The sequence below is a fragment of the Nothobranchius furzeri genome, chromosome 12 (genome assembly GCF_043380555.1).
Source record: "Nothobranchius furzeri strain GRZ-AD chromosome 12, NfurGRZ-RIMD1, whole genome shotgun sequence".
In the NCBI taxonomy this organism is placed as follows: domain Eukaryota; kingdom Metazoa; phylum Chordata; class Actinopteri; order Cyprinodontiformes; family Nothobranchiidae; genus Nothobranchius; species Nothobranchius furzeri.
This window is the reverse complement of record NC_091752.1, coordinates 8,539,745-8,563,874: the sequence shown is the minus strand read 5'-3', so window position 1 is coordinate 8,563,874 and position 24,130 is coordinate 8,539,745. Positions and strand designations below refer to the sequence as shown.

General features: G+C 44.9%; 1 protein-coding gene across 2 annotated transcripts; it reads left to right on the top strand.

The window, feature by feature from the left end:
- The first annotated feature begins 883 nt into the window (after positions 1 to 883).
- Positions 884 to 20,782, top strand: LOC107375493 (cGMP-dependent protein kinase 2). Of its 2 annotated transcripts, XM_015944050.3 has the most exons (20): positions 884 to 1,013; positions 1,169 to 1,355; positions 3,077 to 3,442; positions 9,402 to 9,568; positions 10,487 to 10,600; positions 11,027 to 11,132; positions 12,966 to 13,029; positions 13,110 to 13,187; positions 13,522 to 13,616; positions 15,341 to 15,409; positions 15,554 to 15,652; positions 15,736 to 15,883; positions 16,117 to 16,253; positions 16,904 to 16,993; positions 17,219 to 17,360; positions 18,412 to 18,575; positions 18,829 to 18,951; positions 19,061 to 19,123; positions 19,764 to 19,830; positions 20,476 to 20,782. In XM_015944050.3, the coding sequence occupies exons 2-20, from the start codon at positions 1,237 to 1,239 to the stop codon at positions 20,569 to 20,571; spliced, it is 2,307 nt and encodes a 768-aa protein (XP_015799536.3). In that variant the 5' UTR covers positions 884 to 1,013; positions 1,169 to 1,236; the 3' UTR covers positions 20,572 to 20,782. The 2 variants fall into 2 exon arrangements, with proteins under 2 accessions (XP_015799536.3, XP_070398317.1); XM_070542216.1 differs by lacking the exon at positions 884 to 1,013 and having other exon boundaries at positions 1,030 to 1,355.
- Positions 20,783 to 24,130: the final 3,348 nt, after the last annotated feature.

Below are 24,130 nucleotides of genomic sequence, written 5' to 3'. Positions count from 1 at the left end.
GTTTTATTTGGGGCGTTTGAACTGAGACGAGGAGGGCATTATTAATCATTTGCGTGTTACTCTTTATCTTGTATTAATTACAAGTTTTCCTTTATTGGTGTTAATCTAATAAAATAGATAATCTGCCCACCTGTTTTACAAAGTAAATCTGTAAACTGACTGGTTTATTTGCACAGATTTCTGTACTGTTGTTATGTTGAACTGAGTTGTAAAGTTTCTTTGTTTTATGAAATCTGTTCTGTCTGAACTAAATTTTTCTGAGGCGTTTGTGTCATTTTGCCTCCCAAAAGATATTTTTACTTTTATAATCTGAACGATGGCAGCTGTTGTTGCTGATTGCCTGTTTTACTGTTCTGAACTGGAACCACTTTAAAATATCTGAGTCATAATAAAGAAAACCAAGAGAAGACTGGCTTTTATTTGTGTTTATTAAGTTCTCAGCAGCTGTTTGATTACAGCTCATCTTTCTAACAGCCAGGAAATGCGTTCAGCAGAGAAGCAAACAGCTTTACATGTTTAATGTTTGTCAGCAAGCTGAGATTTAAATCATGTTGCTGAAAAAAAGACCTCGACATGATCAGGAGTTGATTAGATCGTGTGATGCAGGTGTGTTGAAACAGGAAACAGCAGAACCTGCAGGGTGTTTGGTCCTGGAGGACTGGAGATGGTGACCCCAGGTCTGCAGGACACATCCTGGTCGCTGGACTCCCCCCTCTCACAGTCTGAGCTTTATGGTAGTTCTGTGTGATTTGAAGGTGTCGGTGTTTCTGTTGCATGGCCACTAGAGACTGCTGCATCCATTCAGTTTTCTGGTTGATCTGAGAGTTCAGCTTCCTCCCAACAAGGGAACAAACCATCATTCTGTCTGAAACCAGCAGCTGAGCGAGTCGTTCCTGAGTCCTGGAAGCTTTGTGACTCGGAGAGGAAATCCTCTGGATTTTTTGGGATATTTTCATTCATAGAAGAAGAATATAATCTGGTTTGAAACTAAGAATAGCCGACCCCAGAAACAGGTATGTAGTTGGGTATTTTTTCAGGTTTGAGACTCATACGCTTTTATTTTGTTAGCTCTGACTAAACATGACTAGAGATACTAGATAGTGATGTTGACTAAACGGTTTCGCAGGTTAGATCTGGTTATTTTTACTAACATGTCTCCCTTTTTCAGTGAGAGGTTTCATTATTGAACAAAACCAGAGCCCCCCCAGCAGGTAAGTCTAGCAGGAGGTCATCCTTATGGTGGCTGCTGGGAGTTCAGCCATGGGCAATGGTTCAATAAAAGTCCCACGGACTGAGAACAGCTGTTTGACCTCCATCCACACAGAGCCGACCACCCTGGACTCTGACATCCTCAGGTTAGAAAACACACACACACACCTGATGTTTGGTGTTTCATGAGCCCTGATTGCATGGTTTTATTCTGCTAGCATGTTTATATAGTCGGTATGTTTCTATTGTCAAGAAAGTGAACAGAGACAGCACCCCTTCTTCTTCTGCCACCAAGCAGAAAATCATAAAACCCAAAAGCAGAACTGTAGTAAAGCGATGGAAGAGATAGACGGGACAAAACGTAGTCCTCTGCTAAGGTAGGTAGATGCCAGCAATGAGAGTTTACTAACAACCCAGGAAGTGATGTCCTGTCTGTTAAAATCGTGCTTAATCATTCCATCAGTGCCCTCATCCTGGAAGGTGGCTGCAGTAACGCCAACATTTAACAGCAGACTTCTAACGGATGTAGCTCGTTATGTTTGATCTTACCAGAGAAATGGGTAATCGGTGAGCTAACTACACGTCAGAACGGTTGTTTCCCGTTAAGTCCAGCTCATCATGTATTAAATTATATATTCATACATTTTATAAAAGAGAGCTTAAACACTGAGCACAGGTAAGTATTTAACTAGAACCAGGACTAAAAAAGAGTCTATTATTAATGTCATTATTTGATTAAAATGATGTACTGGTCTTTCTTTAGCAGTGGCATCCCTGCACTGCCCCGTTTAAATGGACACCATAGCATTTTGTTTATAAAAGCGCTTTAACATGGCATTACAACCAACCAAAGCGCTGTACAAAATAAAACTAAAGCATAAAACAGTCGAGTCATAATCAATTAAAAATAACACAACAAAGAACTGTTCCAAACAAAAACAGTAAAAAATATTAAAAGTAGTCAGACCACAGATTTAGGATGGGAAAACCACAGTGGAAGGAGGGATGACGAACTGTCGATGCTAAGAATGGAAGGCCATGGAGAAGGTGGGAAGCGAGGGTGCTCGTCTAACAGGAAGGGGTAGGGAATTCCAAAGTTTTGGGGCACGGATACAAAAAGCCCTTTTCCCACGAGTCCTCAAACGCACCTTTGGGATGGTGAGGAGGAATTTATATCCAGACCAAAGAGCACGAGAGGGGTGGGAGAAATGGAGGAGTTTGCTCATATTGGGGGGGGGGGGGGGGGGGGGGGCTGACTGTTCAAACATTTGAATGCAAGCAGTACGATTTAGAAGTTGATCCTGAACTGAACGGGCAACCAATGCAGTGTTTTCAGAATGGGTGTGATGTGTTGTCTTCTGCCAGCTCCGGTCAGAAACCGTGCTCCCGAATTCCTTCACTGAAGTGGAGTGAAGCTTCCTTTAGCTGTTAAAGCTGAGCTGAGCTGAGCTTTCTTTTCTGCAAGTTTCCATTTGGGGTAGAACAGTTTGCCACACAATGTATTATGGGATGCCTTGCTGGCCCGCTGAATGATGCATTCACAGGCTGACATCACATTCCCTTATTCCTGGGTAGGCTCAAGGGTAAGCTATGATACGAACAACATCCATTAAGACACAGAAGTAGCGTAGAGTCATCGGTTTGCTTGGTGAGATTTCTTTTCTTTAAAAAATGATTTGTCCCTGAAAGATGTTCTTGTGATGTTCAGGAACGTGCAGCACTGTTCCCAGCGGTTACGTTACCCCCTAACTCAGCTCAAGCTGCTCAGTTGTCTTTTCTTTGTGATCCAGATGCAGGTTACTTTGGCTTTATCTGATGGAGCAGCTGTCTTCTCATAATCTGTGACACAACCAGTTTTCATCAACAGGGTGAGAATCATCCACTTGGAGGCAGAGCTGGCTCATCGAGACCAAGAGCTTCATGCCCAGGAGCTTCAGCTCCAGCATCTCCAGAAGGAACTAGAAGCCAAGGTCTCCCAGATTGAGAAGCTCCAAGACGCGATTTGTTACAACAAAGACATGGTTCCTTCACCTTCGGCCCTTCGCCACCTCAGCTGTCACTGCTTGAGTGTCATCAACCAGGGTCCCAGTCGCTTCCACAGAGCGGCTTTGGAAGTCCATCGTAGGCTCAAAGCAAAGGAAGGTGTCTCTGCGGAGCCAACATCTGAGAACTTCTGTGGAGGGCTCAGAACCTCAGAAATGTCTTTTACAAAGGCCCTTCGTAAAGACTCACAGTAAGTCTGGGGAGGTCATCTGTAGACTAAAAGCAACATTAAGTCATTTTGTAGTGGTTTAAAGGTGCAATAAGTAAGGATTTTGCAGTGAAAGAATCACCAAACAGTCTAATACAGAAATAAGGTCATTACTAACAGAGGTGTGACATTGTGGCATCATCGTGTCATGTTTTTGTTCTGCTCAGCAGCTGAACCAGGTTAATTCACTGCGCTGATTGAAACCACCTGGTTTAATTGCTGAGCAGAACTACTACTAACTACTAACTAAAACTTTATTCATATAGCGCCTTCACATGGCCCAAGGACCAAACAAAGCGCTGCACAGCAGAAATAAGCATTAAAAAAATTAATAAATAAAATAAAAAATAAAAACATATAAACCCATTTAAAACCAGCAAAAATATGTAGATAAAATCTAGGTGGGGCAGCAAAAAGTGCAGAGCCAACAGTTAACGGGACTCTTCCTGAATAAAAGCTAAAGAATAAAAGTGAGTTTTCAGCGGGCTCTTAAACTTGCTGAGCGTGCTGGCCTGTTTAACCCATGCAGGTAGCTCATTCAGAGCCTCGGCCCCAGCACCGAGAACGCACGACCCCCTCGGGATTGTAGTCTGTGTTTTGGAACGACTAACAATCCTTGTTGTGCTGACCGAAGGTTCCTTGCGGGAACATAAGGCTGAATCATGTCTGCCAGATAACGTGGAGCCAACTCATTTAAACATTTAAAAACAAACACCAGAACTTTGAACGAAATTCTAAAAGAGACTGGAAGCCAGTGTAGGGATGCCAAGACGGGCGTGATATGTTCAGATCTCCTGGTACCAGTCAGTAACCTGGCTGCCGTGTTTTGGACCTTCTGCAGGTTTGCTATGGAGGCCTGCTTGATGCCTGCATAAAGCGAGTTACAGTAGTCCAGTCTGGTGGTAGTGAAGGCGTGGAAGACAGTTTCCAGATGTTTGCGTGAAAGAAACTGCTTAATCCTAGCTATTCTCCAAACAAAACATGAACATAAACAGAACAAAAACATGACATGGAGATGACTTGATGATGCCACAATGTCACACCTCTCACTACTAATCTGGGAGTAAAAAGGGATGATGGTCTCATTCTAGAAAAATGGTCAATGTTTTATTTTTTACTTGGGGTGCATCTCTGGGATTAGATCTGTTCTGTCCAGGGCTCATCTGGATGTACCATCCATGCATTTGTGACCTCTTGTCTGGACCACTGTAGGGATAAGTCAGGCCTCCATCTCTGGACTGCATATGATCCAGACCATGGAATGGCTCCATCATATTTGTCTGAGCTGCTGTGCCTCCTTACATACCATACCAACTTTATTTCTATAGCGCAATTTAAGACACAGTGTGAGGGCTGACCAAAGTGCTGAACAGGCAGGATCAATTAAAACAAAAGAAAAAAGCAATAAGAAGATAAAACACAACAATAACAACTATAAAATAAATATGATGACTTGAAGCACTGTCTAAAAGCCAAGTCATAAGAGTAGGTTTTTAAACGAGATTTAAAAACAGGCAGAGAAGATGCCGGCCTAACTGTAATGGGCAGTGAGTTCCAGAGCATGGGGGCAGCGTGGAGAAACACACGTTCACCTCGTGATTTGTAGGCCAGCTGGGGGGATGCAAAGCAGTAGACGGTCAGCTGACCTCAACATACGAGTAGGCGCATAGGGAGTCAGCAGGTCGGACAGATAAGGAGGAGCTAGGTCGTTTAGGGCTTTAAAAACAAACATCAGTATCTTAAAACGCACACGAAATGTGACGGGGAGCCAGTGAAGACATTCCAGGACTGGTGTAATATGGCTATGTTGACTTGTGTTTGTTAAAAACCTAGCAGCAGCATTTTGTACTACCTGCAACTGGTTCAGGGCAGAGACAGTAGTTCCAACTAATAGTGCATTAGCGTAGTCCAAGCAAGAGGTGACGAAAGCGTGGATGACTGATTCCAGGTGCTTCCTCTTTAACTTCGGTCTTAAATGAGTTAGGCGGCGTAACTGATAAAAACAAGACCTCACCACTGAGTCGATCTGAGGAGTGATTGAGAGGTTGGCATCCACTTTTACGCCAAGGCGTATTCCAAACTGCTTAGGGTTTAAACCATCAAAAGTGGAATGTGAGCCACTTCCGTCAACCTGTTGGCTCCTATTGGGCGCTCCGACAGCAAAACCTAAACTGAGGGAGGATGAAGCATTTGCATTTGCAGGACCAAAGCTGTGGAATGCTTTGATGCTGACCATCAGACCAACTCCCTCAGCTGAGGTGTTTAAAAACAGGCTTAACACCCATTTTACACACTAGCCTGTTGTAGGACGCACAGCAAGCAGCGTTGCCATTTCGTGTTTTGTTGCTTTAGTAGTACTCTCTGTGGTCTCTCTTAACGGATGTTCTGTTAATTCTAACGGTTTTTATGTGCAAGTAAGTACATTTTATTTTGTAGCACTCGTCACGGACAGAAAATCACAAGGTGCTTCACATAGATCAAAACAAATAATGTCATGTGTGCAATGATCAGAGCTGTGGGTATCCGGTGGATTGTTCTGTACGCGTAAAGCTGCTGCAGCTGATGACTGTCATGGTGGAAGGAAGGTCACATTTCTCCTCATTAAAAAAAACTAAAGAGGGACGTGGTTACGCCGGGGACACACCGGCCGCGGAAGCGCCGCGAAGCGCCGAGAAGCGCCGAGAAGCGAATCGCTCACGAAATTCGGCCGCTGCTCGCCGCTCCTCAGTTCAGATCAGACGCGCCCCAGTCGAGGCGCGCCTCGGCTCAGCTGTAGTTTTTCTTTTAAACACTTGGTGTCCTCCATTTCCTCTCTGCCTTTTCTCAGCTCTTTTCCTACGTTTGAGTGTTTGTGCGCGTGTGTGTGTGTGTGTGTGTGTGTGTGTGTGTGTGTGTGTGTGTGTGTGTGTGTGTGTGTGTGTGTGTGTGTGTGTGTGTGTGTGTGTGTGTGTGTGTGTGTGTGTGTGTGTGTGTGTGTGTGTGAACCTATGGTATGAGTTGTTTCTGCCAGTTGAATCTCTTGGAACCCGCTCCAATTCTGCAGCTGTATCCTAGCAGTTTCTTCTGAAATGGGTACGTAAATAACCATGTTTTTTGGGGGTCGTACAGCTCCTTGTGTTTCTCAACTTCCATAATTCATTTAAAGTCATCCATCCTAACTGCTTGCCTCAGACTTTCTGCCTCTCTGTCCTGTTTGCTCCGGTGAAAAGACACCCAAACCCACACACCCCTTCACGTGGTCACACACGCACACAAGTTCGATGTGTGTGTATGTGTGTGCGTGTTCGTGTGGTTTTTCTGCAGTGTCTGTTTACGAACACATTTGACTATTGCGGAATTTTATTTTGAAATGCTTTATTTTGTTAACTTTACCGGCCTGCCTCTTATGTCTACGTTTGACTTCCTGCCAGAATTGACGCGATTCACCCGCGGCTCGCGAAAAAAATAGAGCCAACGCCAAAATGATCGCTGCACGGCGCGGGCTGGAGCGCCGGCGCGCGCCGGCGCGAGGCGATTCGCGGCGCTTCGGCGGCCCATGTGGTCTATAGAATAGCTTAACAAGGGCGCCGAATGAAGGCGGTCCCATTTTTGCGGCGCTTCCACGGCCAGTGTGTCCCCGGCGTTACTGTTGACAATCAGTGAGCCCGTGGGGCTGTCGAGTTTGCGTCGAGCTAACGCAGAACCAAAGCCAGTAAACAGGAGCGACCCTGAAGTTATTTCTTGTACCCCAAGAAGCCAAGGCATTCTTTAGTTTTACTCTAATATCAGATGAAGAAGGCTAGATGGTAATTTAAAGCTAACAATGCTAATGGTGAATCAAAAGCAAACGGTCCGCTCAAAAAATAAATAAATAAAACTCTCCAGCTACTTTTTCAGTTACCAAAAACTGAATATTACACAAGATGCTTATCTACTTACTGTGTATGACTCGTCATCTGGTGCTGGTACGTAACTAGGCAACAGCCATGACATTCACAGAACGGGAGTCACTTGTTTATTTCTAAACATGGACTGCAGAACTCATGTCTGAGCACCAGATGTCACTTTTGCTTCATGCACCTTTAAAATATTGAAAAGGAATTTCCAGGAATAATTTCTAACCGCAGCAAAACAATCTATAAACACGTGTTTGTGTAAAATCCTGCTAAAGCTGAAGGCTTTCAGCTGTTGAATGTGCTTTAATCAGCTGATGTTTCTCTAAATAGGAAATAAAAGAACGGGTCGTTTTAGTTTTCAAGGTAACTGCTGGTAATGATCTAATCAAGCTAAAGATTCATTTATAAAAGCAAAATATGAGAAACCTGAAAACTCTGGAGCACGGAAACTCATTACCATGATGCGAGCGCTAACCCAGCTTTTGTTTCAGAGCCTCGTCTGAAAAGCTTCATTCACACGAGAGCAGAGACAAAAGGTGGCTGGAGACGGAATCATCACTTCCTCTGTCTTTAACCCACTCGTCCTTTTAACCCAACGCCGTGTGTGTGATGTGGTAATCAGGGACACACTCACAGCGTCTCAGCCACTAAACAATCTGCACAATAATATCTCAGATTATAATTATATGGATAAAGCAACAATGATCCTGGAGCAAATCTAATGAAAAATTTAAATATGCCGTTTGTTTGGTTCAGAGGGCTGAAAGAAACGCAGTGATTAAAACCAGCCTGCTTCTGTCTATCTGCTCCATTCGATTTGATTTTATATTATTTTATCTGGAAGTCTTTGATCTGATTTCCTAACTTCTATGAATATTCATGAAGGTCGGAAGTCTAGGGGTGTCCATCCCCGGAGAAAAGCACTCTGGGTAAACATTGTTTAGCGGTCGGATCCAACGTTTTATTTCTCTCACTCACTCAGCATTTATTTTCTAAAGCACCTTACAGGCATGCCACCAAGGTGCTGTACAACAAAATAAAACAATAAAACATATAGCGCCACAGACATAATTAAAACCACAAATAAGAATTACTAACCCACAGAATTAAAAGCCAGATCATAAAAGTAGATTTTCAGCCTCATTTTAAAAACTTCTACTGATGGAGAGTCCCTAATGGTCAGGGGCAGGGCGTTCCACAGTTTCGGACCCGCAACAGAGAACGCCCTGTCTCCTCTCAACTTCAGCCTAGCCTTAGGAGCCACAAGCAGCAGCTGGTTCTCAGAGCGGAGTGACCGGGCCGGAACATACGGCTGCAGCAACTCCGTCAAATAGGCTGGAGCCACACCACTCAGCGAAGTTTAAAACGAATTCTAAAATCAACAGGTAACCAGTGGAGAGCAGCCAAAATTGGTGTCTCGTGTTCATGCTTCCTTTTGTTGTACAAGAATCTAGCTGCAGCATTCTGGACGAGCTGCAGCCGGGTTACGGTCCCCTTACTTACACCAAATGAAACGGACTTACAATATTCGAGTCGTGAGGTAATAACAGCATGAACAACAGTCTCAAGGTCACATCTAGATAAAAACGGCTTTACTTTAGCCAAACGTCTTAAATGACAACATAAAGAGGATATTCCAGTACCCACATGAGCATCCATGCAGAATGCACTGTCCATCTTCACGCCAAGGCTCACTGCTGAAACACCCAGATAGGAGTCCAGTTCACCGCAGTCTACGTTTGAAATCAAGTGTTGAACATGTGATTTTAAAGGCTGACTGGTGAAAGTGGGCCAAGCCCAGAACCCCCGGTGGGAGCTTGACCCTGACCTGGAATCCTAACGGAAATGCAAATTATATTTGTTTTAAAAATGAGTGAGAAATGTGTAATGTGGCATTTATTTCTTAGTGATTTTGATGTTACCTGTGAAGATTTATTAACGTGAGGCGAGGACGCCACAGACACAGTGAGACAGCAGGACATCTGCAGAGCCACAGACTAAATGTTTTCATTCACCTTTGAGTGAACGTTGAGTTTTGTGAAGCTGAAGAGCATTTCTCCTTCCAGCACCCGGAGGCTCATCAGCGATGCCTTCATGAGCAACGACTTCCTAAAGAAGCTGGAGCCGCAGCACATGAGAGAGATGGTGGACTGCATGTATGAGACAATTTACGCTGAGGAACAGCTGGTCATTCAGGAAGGAGATGCTGGAAATTACCTCTATGTCCTGGCAGGTAAAGTTATCCAAGAATCTACAGGTGGAGGAGAGGTGAGATGATGGCATGGCTGATGGATTTACTCAGACTCACCATGTGAGGATTACTCATCTGCTTCACCTGGAGGGGGGGGGGGGGGGGTGTCTTCTCACATCCAGGTCTGGTGGTAAAACCCATAGATAGTTTAAACAAACTCAACCTCAGAAGTAACTCATCTTAGAGGTGAATGCAGCAGCTGACTATCAGGAGTCTGTCAGACACGCGTTCCGTCCTGGGAGAAGGAGGAACAATAATACTTTTGTGTCCACCTGGACAGCAGACTGCACTGGAGACACATCAGTGAAGCAGGACACAAGAATGGACAGAGTAGACTGGACCTCTGCTAGTGGCTTAGATCCATCAGTGTTTGCAGTAAGATGTTCAAGATCTTCTCTAACTGCTGTGGAGACACTGCTCTACAGGCATCTGCTGGGGCAGGAGCATCCTCTTGGCCTGTGGTGGGAAGGTCGGTTCTTATCCTGGGTTAGAGGCTGGTTGGACAAAGGAGGATGCTTCAGAACATGGTGGACAACCCCAATCGTCCCCTTCATGGGACAGCGTCCTCAGGAAGAGGCTTCTGTAGACCAGCTGCAACAGAAGATTCTTCTCGTCCACAACTGGAACCAGCTAGCCACCATGACTCTCTAGGAACTATGATGATGAGCTCCTCTGGGATGAAGTATCTGAATGGGTGTGACGGCGAAGAGAATTCCTCCCGTCCTGCACACTGAAGCTGTTTTGACTACAAGCGTTGGTTCTGCGTCTGTCTGGAGGGTCCACTCCGCAGAACCTGTCGATCCATCATTAACCAGCGAAAAAACGCCAGAATTAAAACTGCATGAAGTGATGTAAAACGTTAAGTGTGTAATCAGTGGGTTGTGTGTGTTCTGAACACAGAGGGCTTACTGGAGGTGATCCAGACTGGGAAGCTGCTGGGACGGATGCATCCTGGGACAGCATTTGGAGAACTGGCCATCCTCTACAACTGTAAAAGAACAGCTACGGTTAGAGGTGAGCGACGGCGGCACTTCTCACTGAGGAAACACCCGAACAGCAAGTTCACTAAAATAAAATCTGAACAAACGTTTTACTCTCCGGCCTCAGCAGAGCCTCTGATGCTGGGTCACATGGTGCGATGCCAGCCTACGCTTTGACAGGATTACATCATTAATGAGAATGGGAGAAACATTTTAATTTGAGAACCACTCTGGTTAGTCATCTCATTAGTTCTGCTGGATCAGCAGCAGCCTACGAGCGATGACGGCCAAACAGATTCTGTTTTATCACAATAAACTGTTTTCATCGTGATGATCCACTGTGGAGGTGGAACAAATGCTGGATGGATGCGGTTGAATAAGGACAAGGTTTCTAAGGTTCATCCTTAAATTTGCTCCACAGTAATGAGATGGAATGGTCTAATTGTCCCTCTCTCTCCAGCTGTGTCACAGTCTCACATCTGGGCCCTGGACCGTCAGACCTTTCAGACTATTATGATGCAGACCACTCAAGCCACACATGAGGAGTACTTCAGCTTCCTGCGTAGGTATGGAAGAGCGGCCGAAAAAGCTGCTGTCAGCGAGGCTCTACGGCACACCTCCATTAAAACATGGAAGCTAATCTAGCGTTTACAGCATTTAACAGAAAAACAAGCAACATCCAGCTGGTGCTGCAGGATCTTCTCATGGAAACGAGCTCTGCAGCCTGATGCAGGGATGGGTCATGATGTGATGAGGTTGTTGAGCCTGGTCTGTTCCTGGGTCCGTGAGTTGTGTTTTACACATCAGGGTCGGCGTGTTCAGTAAGTGGGAATAGGTCGAGCAGAGGGCGAGTTTTTTATTCTACTGGCTGTTAGAAGACTCCGGCTGTGGCCGCCACAGTGTAAACACAACTGGGTAGGATTGGGCGGGGCCACATTCTTTGGGTTTTCTCTGGTAACTCTGAGCCCCACCAGAACATGAACAAATAAATGCAGACCAAAGAGTCTTTCTATGTGGTGTTTATAGAAAACTAAGGATGTGGAACAGGGAACAACTGATAAAAGGGGTGATGAGTGTTGGCTGTGAGGTGTGATCTACAGGTGCCTGGAAATATGCTGAAGCGATGAAACGTGTGTCGGCAGCGGATTGAGACATGAAAGAGACAAGTCGTCCTGGACTTGCCCCCCACAGGCTGACCACCTGGATGCATGCTGACAGCCAATAACTGGGCTGTCCCGATGTCCCTGTCCCAGTTAGCAAGTCTGCCACAAGTCCCAGGCGGCAGGAAGGGTCATGGTTTGAGATTCAGGCTTTTTCCAGTTTTCTGTTCATGCCCTACTTGCCCAATCCCAGAAACTCTGGGCTGTTCTTATTTCCAGTTCACCATGATGAGCGTTCCTGTTTCAGATCCATTATGTAACGGGTTGGTTAGCCTTCAGAGGGTCGGTCTGGATCTAGAAGTCTCTCATCTAGGCTCTGTTGTTGGAGAACTGTCTCGAGTTCAGAGCGGGACAGAATGGGATTCAGCTTAGCAACGCTCCTGAGATGGAAGAAGGAAGAGCAAACAAGAGAACCGACATGAGAATCCAGGGTGAGAGCTGGGTCAAAGGTCATGCCAAGATTCCTGACAGAGGGTTTGGTGTGGGAAGCAAGCAGACCAAGAGAGTCTCTGACTTTGGGAACCAGCTTGTCTGGAGCACAGATGAGGATCTCAGTCTTATCTTCATTCAGCTGAAGAAAGCTCTGTCTGAGTAGACATGGGGCTTGAAGGAGATCTGCAGTTGGATGTCATCTGCGTAAAGATGGTAGGAGATTCCCTTCTCGTAGGCTGTTCTGGGAAGTCGCTGCGATCAGCTCTTTCTTCCAGCCCTGGAGCTTCCTGATTAAGATTAAGATTAAACGAAAGGGATTCAAATGAAGGCAGCAGGACTTCTTCGGTTTCTTGAAGACGTTTCGCTCCTCATCTGAGGAGCTTTGTCAATTCTGGCTGGAATATGGGTTAAACAACAGACAGCTACAGTTTATAAGCGTGACTCCCATATTCCAGTCAGAATTGACAAAGCTCCTCAGATGAGGAGCGAAACGTCTTCAAGAAACCGAAGAAGTCCTGCTGCCTTCATTTGAACCCTTTTGGATTACCATGACCTGGCCGACTGAGAACCTTCACCAGATTAAACGAGATTAAAGTCCCACCAGCTGTTACTCACACTGGTGGAATTTGTTGTCTGCATTTGACCCGTCCCCTGGGGGAGCGATGAGCTGGAGCAGTGGCTGCGTTCAGGTACTGGGGTTGAACTTCTCGGTCTCAGGGCAGATAAAATATGAAATGATGACGTGTTCTATAATCCTGAACATCAGTCGGATGGTTTATAAAACACATCTACTGCTCCTCTCTGAAGCGTGTCTCTGCTCCACGAACTTCCAGAGGAGAAACTGTCCAAGATTGTCGACTGCCTTGAAGTAGTGAGTATTTTTCCTCTGGGAATTTGGCTGTTTCCGGTTCTCTTCCAGCTTTGATTTTTAAACGGGTTTCTGTCTTTTAGGATTATTTTGAAAAGGGGGAGTACATCATCCGAGAGGGAGAAGAAGGGAACACCTTCTTTATCATTTCAAAGGGAGAGGTTTGTATCTGCTAATCTCCAGACCTACACATGCTACCACCTCGTGTTTGGGAAACTCTCAGAATCATCACAGCAAAACAAGGAAGTCCTTTTTAGGACTGAAACTATTCGTTAAGAAAAACTGAGTTTTTAGGAGGTTTTGATTGGAAACGAGGGGGTGTTATACCGAGAAGCTGCCATGACTGCAGAACCAGACTCATTTAGAGATGGTCTGGTCCAAAAGGTCTTTATAACAGCAGCAGACCAGCCTCAGGCTCCAGGGGAGTTGATCTGACACGTGAAGGAGTGAAAACGGATTTAACGCTTCACTAAACTCATATTTTTGTTGTTTTAGGTCATCGTCACACAAAAGACCGAAGGACTCGCTGAACCACAGAAAATCAAGACTTTGGGAGTCGGGGACTACTTTGGAGAAAAAGCTCTCATCAGGTCAAACATCAGAAATGGAGCAAAGCCTTTAGAATTCTCTGATTACAGGCTCAGCACTGGGTTGCTGGTTGGAATCCCATCATGATTGCACCTCATCCTAAACCCTTACCCACCCAGACTGAAGCTGATGGGGGTTCAGAGCCATCAGGAGCCTTTTACTGGTAGTAGAAAGGTTCTGGTTTGAGTCGTTTATCTGAAAGATGGTAACATCTTTAGAAGGGAAGAAACTTGGTACCGTTTCAAACTTGGAACATTGCTATTAGGCTGTTAGGTCCCTGTGAGACCGGTGTCGGAGCTCGGTCCGCATTCCCGGCCGTAAGTCGGGCTCGTTCCCAGTGAGAGTTGGACCCCACCAAGGCGGCCCTTTATCACCGATTCTGTTCACAACCTTTATGGACAGGATTTATAGGTGCAGCCAAGGTGTGGAGGGCATCCTTTTGGTGGTATGAGAATTGAATCTCTATTTGCAGATGATGTGGTCCTGTTGGCTTCATCAGAACGTGATCTCCAGCTCTCATTGGAGCGGTTCACAGCCGAGTGTGAAGCGGATGAGAAGCAGCTCCTCTAAATCTGAGACCATGGACTTGAGTCAGAAAAGGGCAGAATGCCTTCTCCAGGTCAGGGATGAGGTCCTGCCCCAAGTGGAGGAGTTTAAGTATCTCGGGGTCTTGTTCACCAGTGAGGGAAAGCTGGAGCGTGAGATCGACAGGCAGATCGGTGATGCATCTGCAGTGATGAGGGCGTTGTACCGGTCTGTCATGGTGAAGAGAGAGCTGAGTCAGAAGGCGAAGGTGTCGATTTACCGGTCGATCTACGTTCCTACATATGGTCATGAGCTTTGGGTAGTGAAGGAAAGAACGAGATCGCAGATACAAGCAGCTGACATGAGTTTTCTCTGCTGGGTGGCTGGGCTCTCCCTTAGAGATAGGGTGAGAAGCTCTGAGTAGACCCGCTGCTCCTCCATGTCGAGAGGAGCCAATTGAAGTGGCTCGGGCATCTGATTAGAATGCTTCCTGGACGCCTCCCCACGTCCAACTGGGAGGAGACCTAAAGGAAGACTCACGACAAGCTGGAGTCTCTCCGCTGGCCAGGAAACATCCTATCCCCCGGAGAGAGCAAAGTCTGGGCCTCTCAGCTTAGGCTGCTGCCCCTGAGACCCGACCCCAGATAGGCAGAGGAAAATGAATCGATGGACTGATGGATAATTTCCCTGTGAAATTTAATGTTGCCTGAACAGAAACATCAAATCAACCCTCTTGGTCTGGGGAGGTGTGCTGTTGCATTACTTGACCCATTGAGTTACCATGGTGACCAACTGGCAAAAAAACTGTTATTTTAATTTACTTCTTGAGTTTCCTGTTATTAACTTGATATATTTAACTCTGGCTCCTCCGTCTGCCCCTATGACATCAGAGTTCTGGTCATTCAAACTGACCTGATCTGTGGGAGGGGGCACGCCACATGAAGGTTTCTAATTTATTCAGACTTCTGAGCAGGCGTGACACGTAAAATACGTTCAATTCTTCACTAGAGACTATGTTCACTAAGGAGGAAACTTCATCCATTGAGACGGTGTGAGAAAATCATTCTCATTTGTTTGTGCTGTTGGTGACAAAAATGCTTCTGATGCTGTCATCAGTGGATTATAATCATAATCTGTAGAGAATAACCATGAATGTGTGACATCGCAGCTTTGGGTCTAAAACGATTTTGTACTTTTGCAGCGAGGACGTTCGTTCAGCCAACATCATCTGTAATGAGAACGACACACAATGTCTGGTGGTGGACAGAGAGTAAGGATCTGATGCACTGGGACGCACACACACACACACACACACACACACACACACACACACATTAGGGATGTGAATATTCCCTCAAGGTGCACTTTCCATAGAAACATAACTTCTGTAGGTCTGATGAATGAACTGTTTTAGGAACTTCAACCAGATGGTGGGAACATATGAGGAGCTTCAGGCTTACCTGAAGGACTATGTCAGAGAGCTCTCCATAAGTGATGAGAGGAGGAATGCCCAGTGAGTACACAGATGTTCCACAGTGAGTCAGGTGAGACGTCCTGGTCCATTTGGACTCATGTCTCACCTTGTTCTCCTCTCAGGACACACCCACCTAAGGTTGACTCTGCAGAAGTCCAAGAACTCCAGAGGCTGAGGGACAGGGTTGCTCTGCTGCTGGAACACCAACCATTCCAGGAGCTGGAGGTCATCGCTACGCTGGGTGTAGGGGGGTTTGGACGAGTGGAGCTGGTGAGCCCCCGCAAAGTTAGAGTAGTCTGATTACAATTCTCACAGGATTGAGATGCTAATGGTCAGTGATTGTGGTCCACCAGATTCAAGATGGCTGCCAGAACAAACAGACTTAATCTGAAATAAAAAGTTCTATAAACTGGCCACATTTGCCACTTCTGAGGAGGAGAAGAACTCCAAACATTAACCCTAACCCAGCACTAGAGTCCTTAAGCTCCTCTACTTCTGATCAGGTGAAGCTGAAGGATGAAGACACCACATTTGCCCTGAAGTGCATCAAGAAGAAGCACATCGTGGACACCAGGCAACAAGAGCATGTCTACTCGGAGAAAAACATCCTTCAGCAAACAAACTCAACATTTATCATCCGGTACCGATCACATGACCCATTTAAACACAATGGCATCTCCTACTTTACCACCGCATGATGTTTAAACCAGTTGGATCAGACCAGGTAGTGGGAGTCGTTAGGAATGTGATTAATGCCGGGCTACGGAGGAACTTTTGTTTTCTGAGTAGAAGGTAAAACCTTCGAAGCTCAGACTTTGTTCCTCAGAGGCGTTGCTAAGAACCTGCCTGGAGAACGCTGCTGATCCAGATTCTTCCTCTCAGTAAAGATTTATCTGGACCTAGTCTGTAAAGGTCTGTGTAAAGCTGTGTGTGTTTGTTGAGAAGATTCAGCCCAGTGTGGTTTCTACTGCTGTGTTTCAGTTAGCAAAGCACCGATTTAGTTTCTAATCACTTGGATGTTTCTTGTTTAATGGACTTTGGAAATGAATCCCAGGGAGCAGTTTCAAATGCAGCCGTTTGTGCTGAAGTCACCTGGAGACCAGAGGAGCTGTTATGTTTAAGAACCCCTGTTAACAGCTGCATCAGGGGCTAAGTGTAGCAGGAACCCGTGGTTGATGACATTCAGAGGCCAGCTCTGGATCCACGATGAAAACATGATCAGACACACAACATAAGAATAGATCCAGATGTAAATCTAGATTTGAACTCCTAACTCTGCGTGTCTTTCAGATTTTTTCGAACCTTTCGGGACAATAAGTTTGTTTACCTGCTGCTGGAGGTGTGTCTGGGTGGAGAGCTTTGGACCGTCCTACGGGACATGTGAGTGCATATCCTTTTCCTAAATCCAGTCAACAGCTGTGATTCAGAAAAAAGCTCATTTTAATCTCCAAATGAAAGGATGAGCTGTGAGGGTTGTGAAAACACGATATTTTATCAACTCTTCGGTCTGACAAAAGATTTATTTTGTTTCCTTTGTGTTCCTGACATGTTTTTTTCTGTTGTTTGCACTAGTTTGTCCTGCCTAATCAAATGTTTCCTACCTAGGAGTTATTTTGATGACCTTACAGCCCGGTTCTGCACTGGTTGTGTCCTAGAGGCCTTTGATCACCTTCACGCCCTGGGGGTTATCTACAGAGACCTGAAGCCTGAAAACCTCTTACTTGATTCACAAGGTTATGTAAAAATGGTGAGGCACCACTTTGTAGGGTGAAGGACCCTCCTGTAGGATGAGGCACCCCGTACGGTGATGCTGCTTCCTGTAGGATGAGGCATCCCCGTAGGGTGATGCTCCCTCCTGTAGGATGGGGCACCCTGTACGGTGATGCTGCTTCCTGTAGGATGAGGCATCCCCGTAGGGTGATGCTGCCTCCTGTAGGATGAGGCATCCCCGTAGGGTGATGCTCCCTCCTGTAGGATGGGGCACCCTGTAGGGTGATGCTCCCTCCTGTAGGATGAGGCACCTCGTAGGGTGATGCTCCCTCCTGTAGGATGGGGCACCCTGTAGGGTGATGCTCCCTCCTGTAGGATGAGGCACCTCGTAGGGTGATGCTCCCTCCTGTAGGATGAGGCACCCGTAGGGTGATGCTCCCTCCTGTAGGATGAGGCACCCGTAGGGTGATGCTCCCTCCTGTAGGATGGGGCACCCTGTAGGGTGATGCTCCCTCCTGTAGGATGAGGCACCCGTAGGGTGATGCTCCCTCCTGTAGGATGAGGCACTCCCGTAGGGTGATACTGCCTCCTGTAGGATGAGGCACCCCGTAGGGTGATGCTCCCTCCTGTAGGATGAGGCACCCCGTAGGGTGATGATCCCTCCTGTAGGATGGGGCACCCTGTAGGGTGATGCTCCCTCCTGTAGGATGAGGCACCCGTAGGGTGATGCTCCCTCCTGTAGGATGAGGCACCCGTAGGGTGATGCTCCCTCCTGTTGGATGAGGCACCCGTAGGGTGATGCTCCCTCCTGTAGGATGAGGCACCCGTAGGGTGATGCTCCCTCCTGTAGGATGAGGCACCCGTAGGGTGATGCTGCTTCCTATGGGATGAGGCACTCCCGTAGGGTGATACTGCCTCCTGTAGGATGAGGCACCCCCATAGGTGATGCTGCCTCCTGTAGGATGAGGCACTCCCGTAGGGTGATACTGCCTCCTGTAGGATGAGGCACCCCGTAGGGTGATGCTCCCTCCTGTAGGAAAACTGTTTCTACCGTGTTTCTTTCTTTCTTCACATCTGCGTCCCCTCAGACAGATTTTGGCTTCGCTAAAAAGATTGGAGCTGGGAAAAAGACATGGACGTTCTGCGGGACTCCAGAGTACGTGGCACCAGAAGTCATCATGAATAAAGGTCATGATTTTGGAGCCGATTGTTGGTCCACAGGAATCCTCATTTTCGAACTTCTCACTGGGAAGTAAGTCCGCTAAATAAACTTCATGAAATTTCTCTCCTAGACCAAAATTCTGAGTTCTTCTATATCTTTACTGGAACCGTTTTCACAGACTGATGGTAAAACTGGTGGGTTAACCTTAATTCACCACCCTTACCTAACCCAAACCCTCACTGAGGTTTGACGTTCTGTAACTTATGGAACACCATAAAATATGATTCATATCTGTCGTGATTCGTCATCAGTGATTTGTTCTGTTGCTTTGTCTTCAATCCAGCCCACCGTTTTCAGGCTCGGACCCCATTAAGATCTACACAACGGTCCTCCACGGGATAGAGAAGGTGGATTTTCCCAAGAGGATAGGCAAACGTCCAGATGACCTCATCAGAAGATTGTGCAGGTCACCTGCCAAAACGTTCCTGAATTTAATTGTTACATTTAAATTGAATTTCTCAGAGATAAAAACTTTTATGACCAATAAAATCTATTTATTTGTTCCTTTATTCCAGGCTGAACCCAGCGGATCGGTTGGGAAACAAAAAGGATGGAATAATGGACATCAAGAAACACAAGTGAGTCTCCAGTTTCTTATTTCTATTTGAGTGTTTTCTAGAATAGAAAGCCTTTTACTGTCACTGTACATGAGTACAATGAGATTAAAAGCAGCTCCTTCAGTGCACATAACGCACATATGAGGTGAAAGTATCCATCAGGGAGAGGAGGGGGCAGCCGACTGAGCAGCCTTTGCAACCCTCGGAAGTCTCTCCTTGGCTGCCATGGCGCAGCTGCCGTACCATACAGTGATGCAGAGGTCAGCAGGCTCTCCGTGGGCGTGGTCGAACCCTCAGGAAGTGTTGCCGCTGCTGAGCCTTCTCGATGACAGCTGTGATGTTGGTGGAGTAGTGCTGTCTAATGGATATTTTTTATCATTGAAACTTGATGGTCAACATAAATATTCAAGTCAGATTAATATAAAACTTGATACCAGATCAAATTAAAACAAGTAGAACTGAGATCAGGTTCGAATTGACAGTTTAGAGCAAGTTTCATTAACAAAGTCATGAATTAGATTAACAGTCATAATTTTCCCTAAATAAAGGAACCAACTGATTGGATAGAAGGATCACTTCTATGCAATTATTAACATTTGCATTTTTATTTCATGTCAGACCAGATTTTACTTCAGTTGATGCCAAGATTTTATTTTTTTAGATGGTTTCGAGGCTTCAACTGGGAGGGTCTGAGATGCCGTCAGCTGGTGTCTCCCCTGAAGAGACAGGTGAGACCACAAGCACCTCCAGGCACAGAATTAACTGTTGGTCATGAACTAAAACACATTAAAGAGGTTTACTGTAGGAAACTGCTCTTTGAGCCTCCATCAATCAGGTAAAAGAGCCAAACAACCCCATAATAAAACTCTACAATGGAAAGACTGGTTTGCCCCGCCCACTGAGCTTGCACAAGGTTATTAAATGAGCTGTGTGCTGATTAGACGGTTTACCCCAATGGCTCTTGCTGCCTGAAGCTCTGTAGAGCCATGTTCAGTATCTGGATTACTCCATAGCATGCTGCGGGTGTATCTGGTGTTCACAGTCTGGATAGGATTCATATTTAAAAGGGTGATAAAAACAACAAACTATCATTTTAATATCTGATTAAAGATGTTTTTATTTTAGGATAGAGATCAAATATCCTCCTGTAAACAGCTGGGGAATCAGTGATCGTTGTTTTTATCTAATTCCATCCTCAGAACTCCACATCATCATATTAATTACAATGTTAGTACTTTACTTGCGTTCTTTGATGTATTAAAGAGTAAAGATCAGTTCAATTAATCAACTTTTGGTTAAATCAAACATTTTCTAGTTCGTGTTTCTGTGTTTAATTGGAGTTTTTCTACTGATCCATCTTTGTTTATTTTAAGCTAACGGGACCAATGGATCACAGCTACTTTGACATCTTCTCGCCCGACACAGAAGAGCCTCCTGATGAAATATCTGGATGGGATAAAGACTTCTGAGGATTCTGATTATAAAAACTTGAGTCAACATCAGGAACACGAGGACTGAAGGAACATCTGTAAGCAAGGCCGGATTAACCATATGGGCAACTGGGCAACTGCCCAGGGCCCACGAACTCTAAAGGGCCCAGGGCAGCAAGGGCACGAGCAAAATACTGTATCTGTAATCTCCCGCTTTATATTAAACTAGTGTGACCGTACGTCCTCTTTTCCCCGGACATGTCCTTTTCACTCTCTGTCCGGGCGTCCGAACTGGGGGTTCTTGATGAAAATGTCCGGCTTTTCATCCAGGAGCCGGGATCGAATTATGTTTGAGCTGGATATCCAAGGGGAGCCGGAAAAAAGTGTTCTACCTGTATTACATCATTTATGGACTCTTTTGAGCAGTGAGCACAGCGAGCGGCACAGCGCTCCAGGCTGCTGCGTCCAGCGCACGGTCCATTCTCAAAGTGGCGCAACCAAAAAACTATAATTAGCACACGATCGTTCATGTCCGCAAATGTTCTCTGCTTTCTGTTTTATTTGTGCCTGAAGCGCTCTGCTACTGCGGAGCTCATCACCTGTGCTGCGGTGATTTCACCTCACTGACGCAGCATCGAAACGCGCTCTCCGCTTTGTGGTCAGGAGATCCCTTTGATCTGCTCAGAAGTAACTGATGAGGTGAAAAAGTAAGAATCCAGGCAACAGGATTTCTGGAGAGTTTAGAGGAGATGCAGGAATAAGAGAGACAGACAGGACAGGAAAATAGTTCAATAAAAACAAGAAAACAAAACTAAGTGTTGAAAAGTAAAATGTAGATTTATCTCCACTACACGTTTTTACCTGTATAAAGCAATAAGTTATACACATGTAATATTTATACATCTGATACAGTTAAGATCACCTTCAAAACTCAGTCACACACCCAGGGCCGTTTCAACACATTTTGGGGACCAAGGCAAAATGATCCCCCAGCCCCCATAACTGGGCTCCCCAGAAGCCTCTGTGTAATCCATACCCTCTCCAGGAGTGTTAGTTATATGGTGTTTATAAAAGCCCCTCAGACATTACTGACATGTTCTAATATTATCAGATGAAAAACTAAATTATCAGACATGCTGTCTCATCTGCTGCTTTTTTAAACTTGCAAAAAGTAACAAAACCATTTGAAAGCCACTATTTGTGGATTCTCTGAAAGTTTCCATGGAGTGTGTGACAACTTATTTTTTCACTGACCCTGTCGTCTAATCTCACAGCTGAAGCAAGCATCCTTAATAATCTGTGCACAGGAAGCTTACCGATGCTGTAGTAAAACAAAAGGTATAATAATTTATTATTAATACAATCTTGTTGCAGCACTAAAGCAGAAAAATTAGATTTTGCAATAAATATGCTAAATATTTACATATGAATTGTATTAGAGCCCTTTAATTGGCAGAATCTGATATTAATTTTAGTTCTTACAAAGAAATAGGTCCCATGTGGGCCATAGTGTGACTTCATAGGCACAGATTTCCTGTCCTCTTGTTTGGAAATGGAAATATGGTCACCCTATATTAAACAAACTGTCCGCCCGGGCTTTTGCGCTGCACAGAGACGCTTCGCTGCCTATGACTTTGAGAGTCAGTCACATGCAGACTGACCAATGAAGAGAGGGCCTCAAGTTAAGACCCTCTCCTCATTGGTCAGTCCACACGAGGTGGGTCAAAGGTTACCCTGAGCGGGTTACGTGATGTCAGGCATTCAAGTATTGCGTATTTTTACTGCATATTACAGTAAAATATTCTGTATATGACAATATTATGGTGATTCTTGGGTCGTGATGATGGGGCCCTTTAATATTGTTGCCCAGGGGTACAACAAAGTGTTAATCTGGCCCTGTCTGTAAGGCTGAAGGAACGCATCACGACGGCCGGACGAAGAAGGCAGAAGGATCTTTGTTCCACTGTCAGAAAAATGGTCGTCCTGAAACTCAAATCATCTTCAAAACAGATCCATGTTGGATTACATTTTCTAATACTGACGTTTAATGAAATAAATCACCAAATCTATGGTCATTAAGAGCTTGTTTTTAGGGTTTAATAAACAATGTTTTATTGTTGAGGTTTGAGACTGACCACAAAAGGAGGATTGTTGCATTAGCTGAGATTTTCTTTGTCCTGCAGCCTAGCAGTGGGTGAGGAACCAGAGGAACCTCCATGTGTTCCACTGTAGGTGGATCCTGGCAGATGTTCATCCTGATCTGAAAGACATCTGTTGAGTTGGTGGCAGAATAACTGCTTTTATGACTTAGAGAACAAAAGAGCGACAGATTAAAGGAGTCTGATATTCATTTGAGTAAATAAAAAAATCAGACTCCTCGTAAACTTTCACGCAGCTTTGTGATATGAATCCTTGAGTTTTGTCCTCTGATTAACTGTTAGATGTTTTCATGGACGTAATTTTGGGGGGGGGGGGGGGGGGGGACAGGGGGGACATGTCCCCCCCACTTTTTCCAAAGTCAAGTTTTGACCCCTGCATTTTTTACCATCCAAAAACAATATTACGCTATTTTAAATTGACACTGGTTGAGCTCTAGGACCAAGCAGAAAACAACCATTTGTGTTGAAGCCTGTTTCCCATTAGAACATACTGTAAAGACCCCCCCCCCCCCCCCCCCCCCCCCCCCTTCTAAAGTGAAAATTACATCCATGGATGTTTTCATGAAAAATTGTTCTTTTAGGGTTCGGTCTGGTTCCTTCAGCCAGCAGGGGGAGCTGTTCACTGTTTGGTGTTTTACTTACCTGGGTGGCAGGACTAGCACAGAGGTAATTCACCAATTTACTTTCATTTTAGTCTGTTTGTCCCTAAAAAAACTAAAATAAAACAAAAAAAATACATGTTTAATTACTTTTATTTTGAAAAATACATGTAGATATTTAGAATATTTTAACATGTGATAATCTGTCACAGAAAAGTTACAATTTTTAAACAAAAAGTCTTAAAAAATATCAACATAGCATCAATATTTAACAGTGAGAAACTGGAAAGATCCCTCTGACATCCGCCCATGGATAGCGGGATATCTGAGGGAGAATAACAGAATAATCCTTAAAATGTTTGAGGATATTTAAAAATGCAAACATAAATGTTAATCACATAAACGGCTTAACATAGGATTTAATCATCACATTTGAAGTTTTTATAAAAAGTGGCCATTAAATCCAACAAAAACCTGAGAGCCAAGATGCCACTTTTTTTGACAGAAAATTGATTTAAATCAGTTATTAACAGTTAGATCATTAATTATGTACATTATAGTTCATGTTTGGTTTATTAATAATATACTTTGTACTTCACATTTTTCACATTTGGTCAAATTCTTTACAACAAAGAGAGACTTCATTTTGTGGATAAAGGCTCCGCCCAGACGCTGCCCGTCTACAGGTGTAAACGTGTATCGTGTGCATTGCTCACATGACAATTTCAGCATATTATTGGTAACTTTGATTAAATGAGTAACACCAGAAAATACTTAAATCCAGAGGTGGCCTGCTTAACTCATCCTGTTGTAATAAAACCAGACCAGGTCTGATGGCCC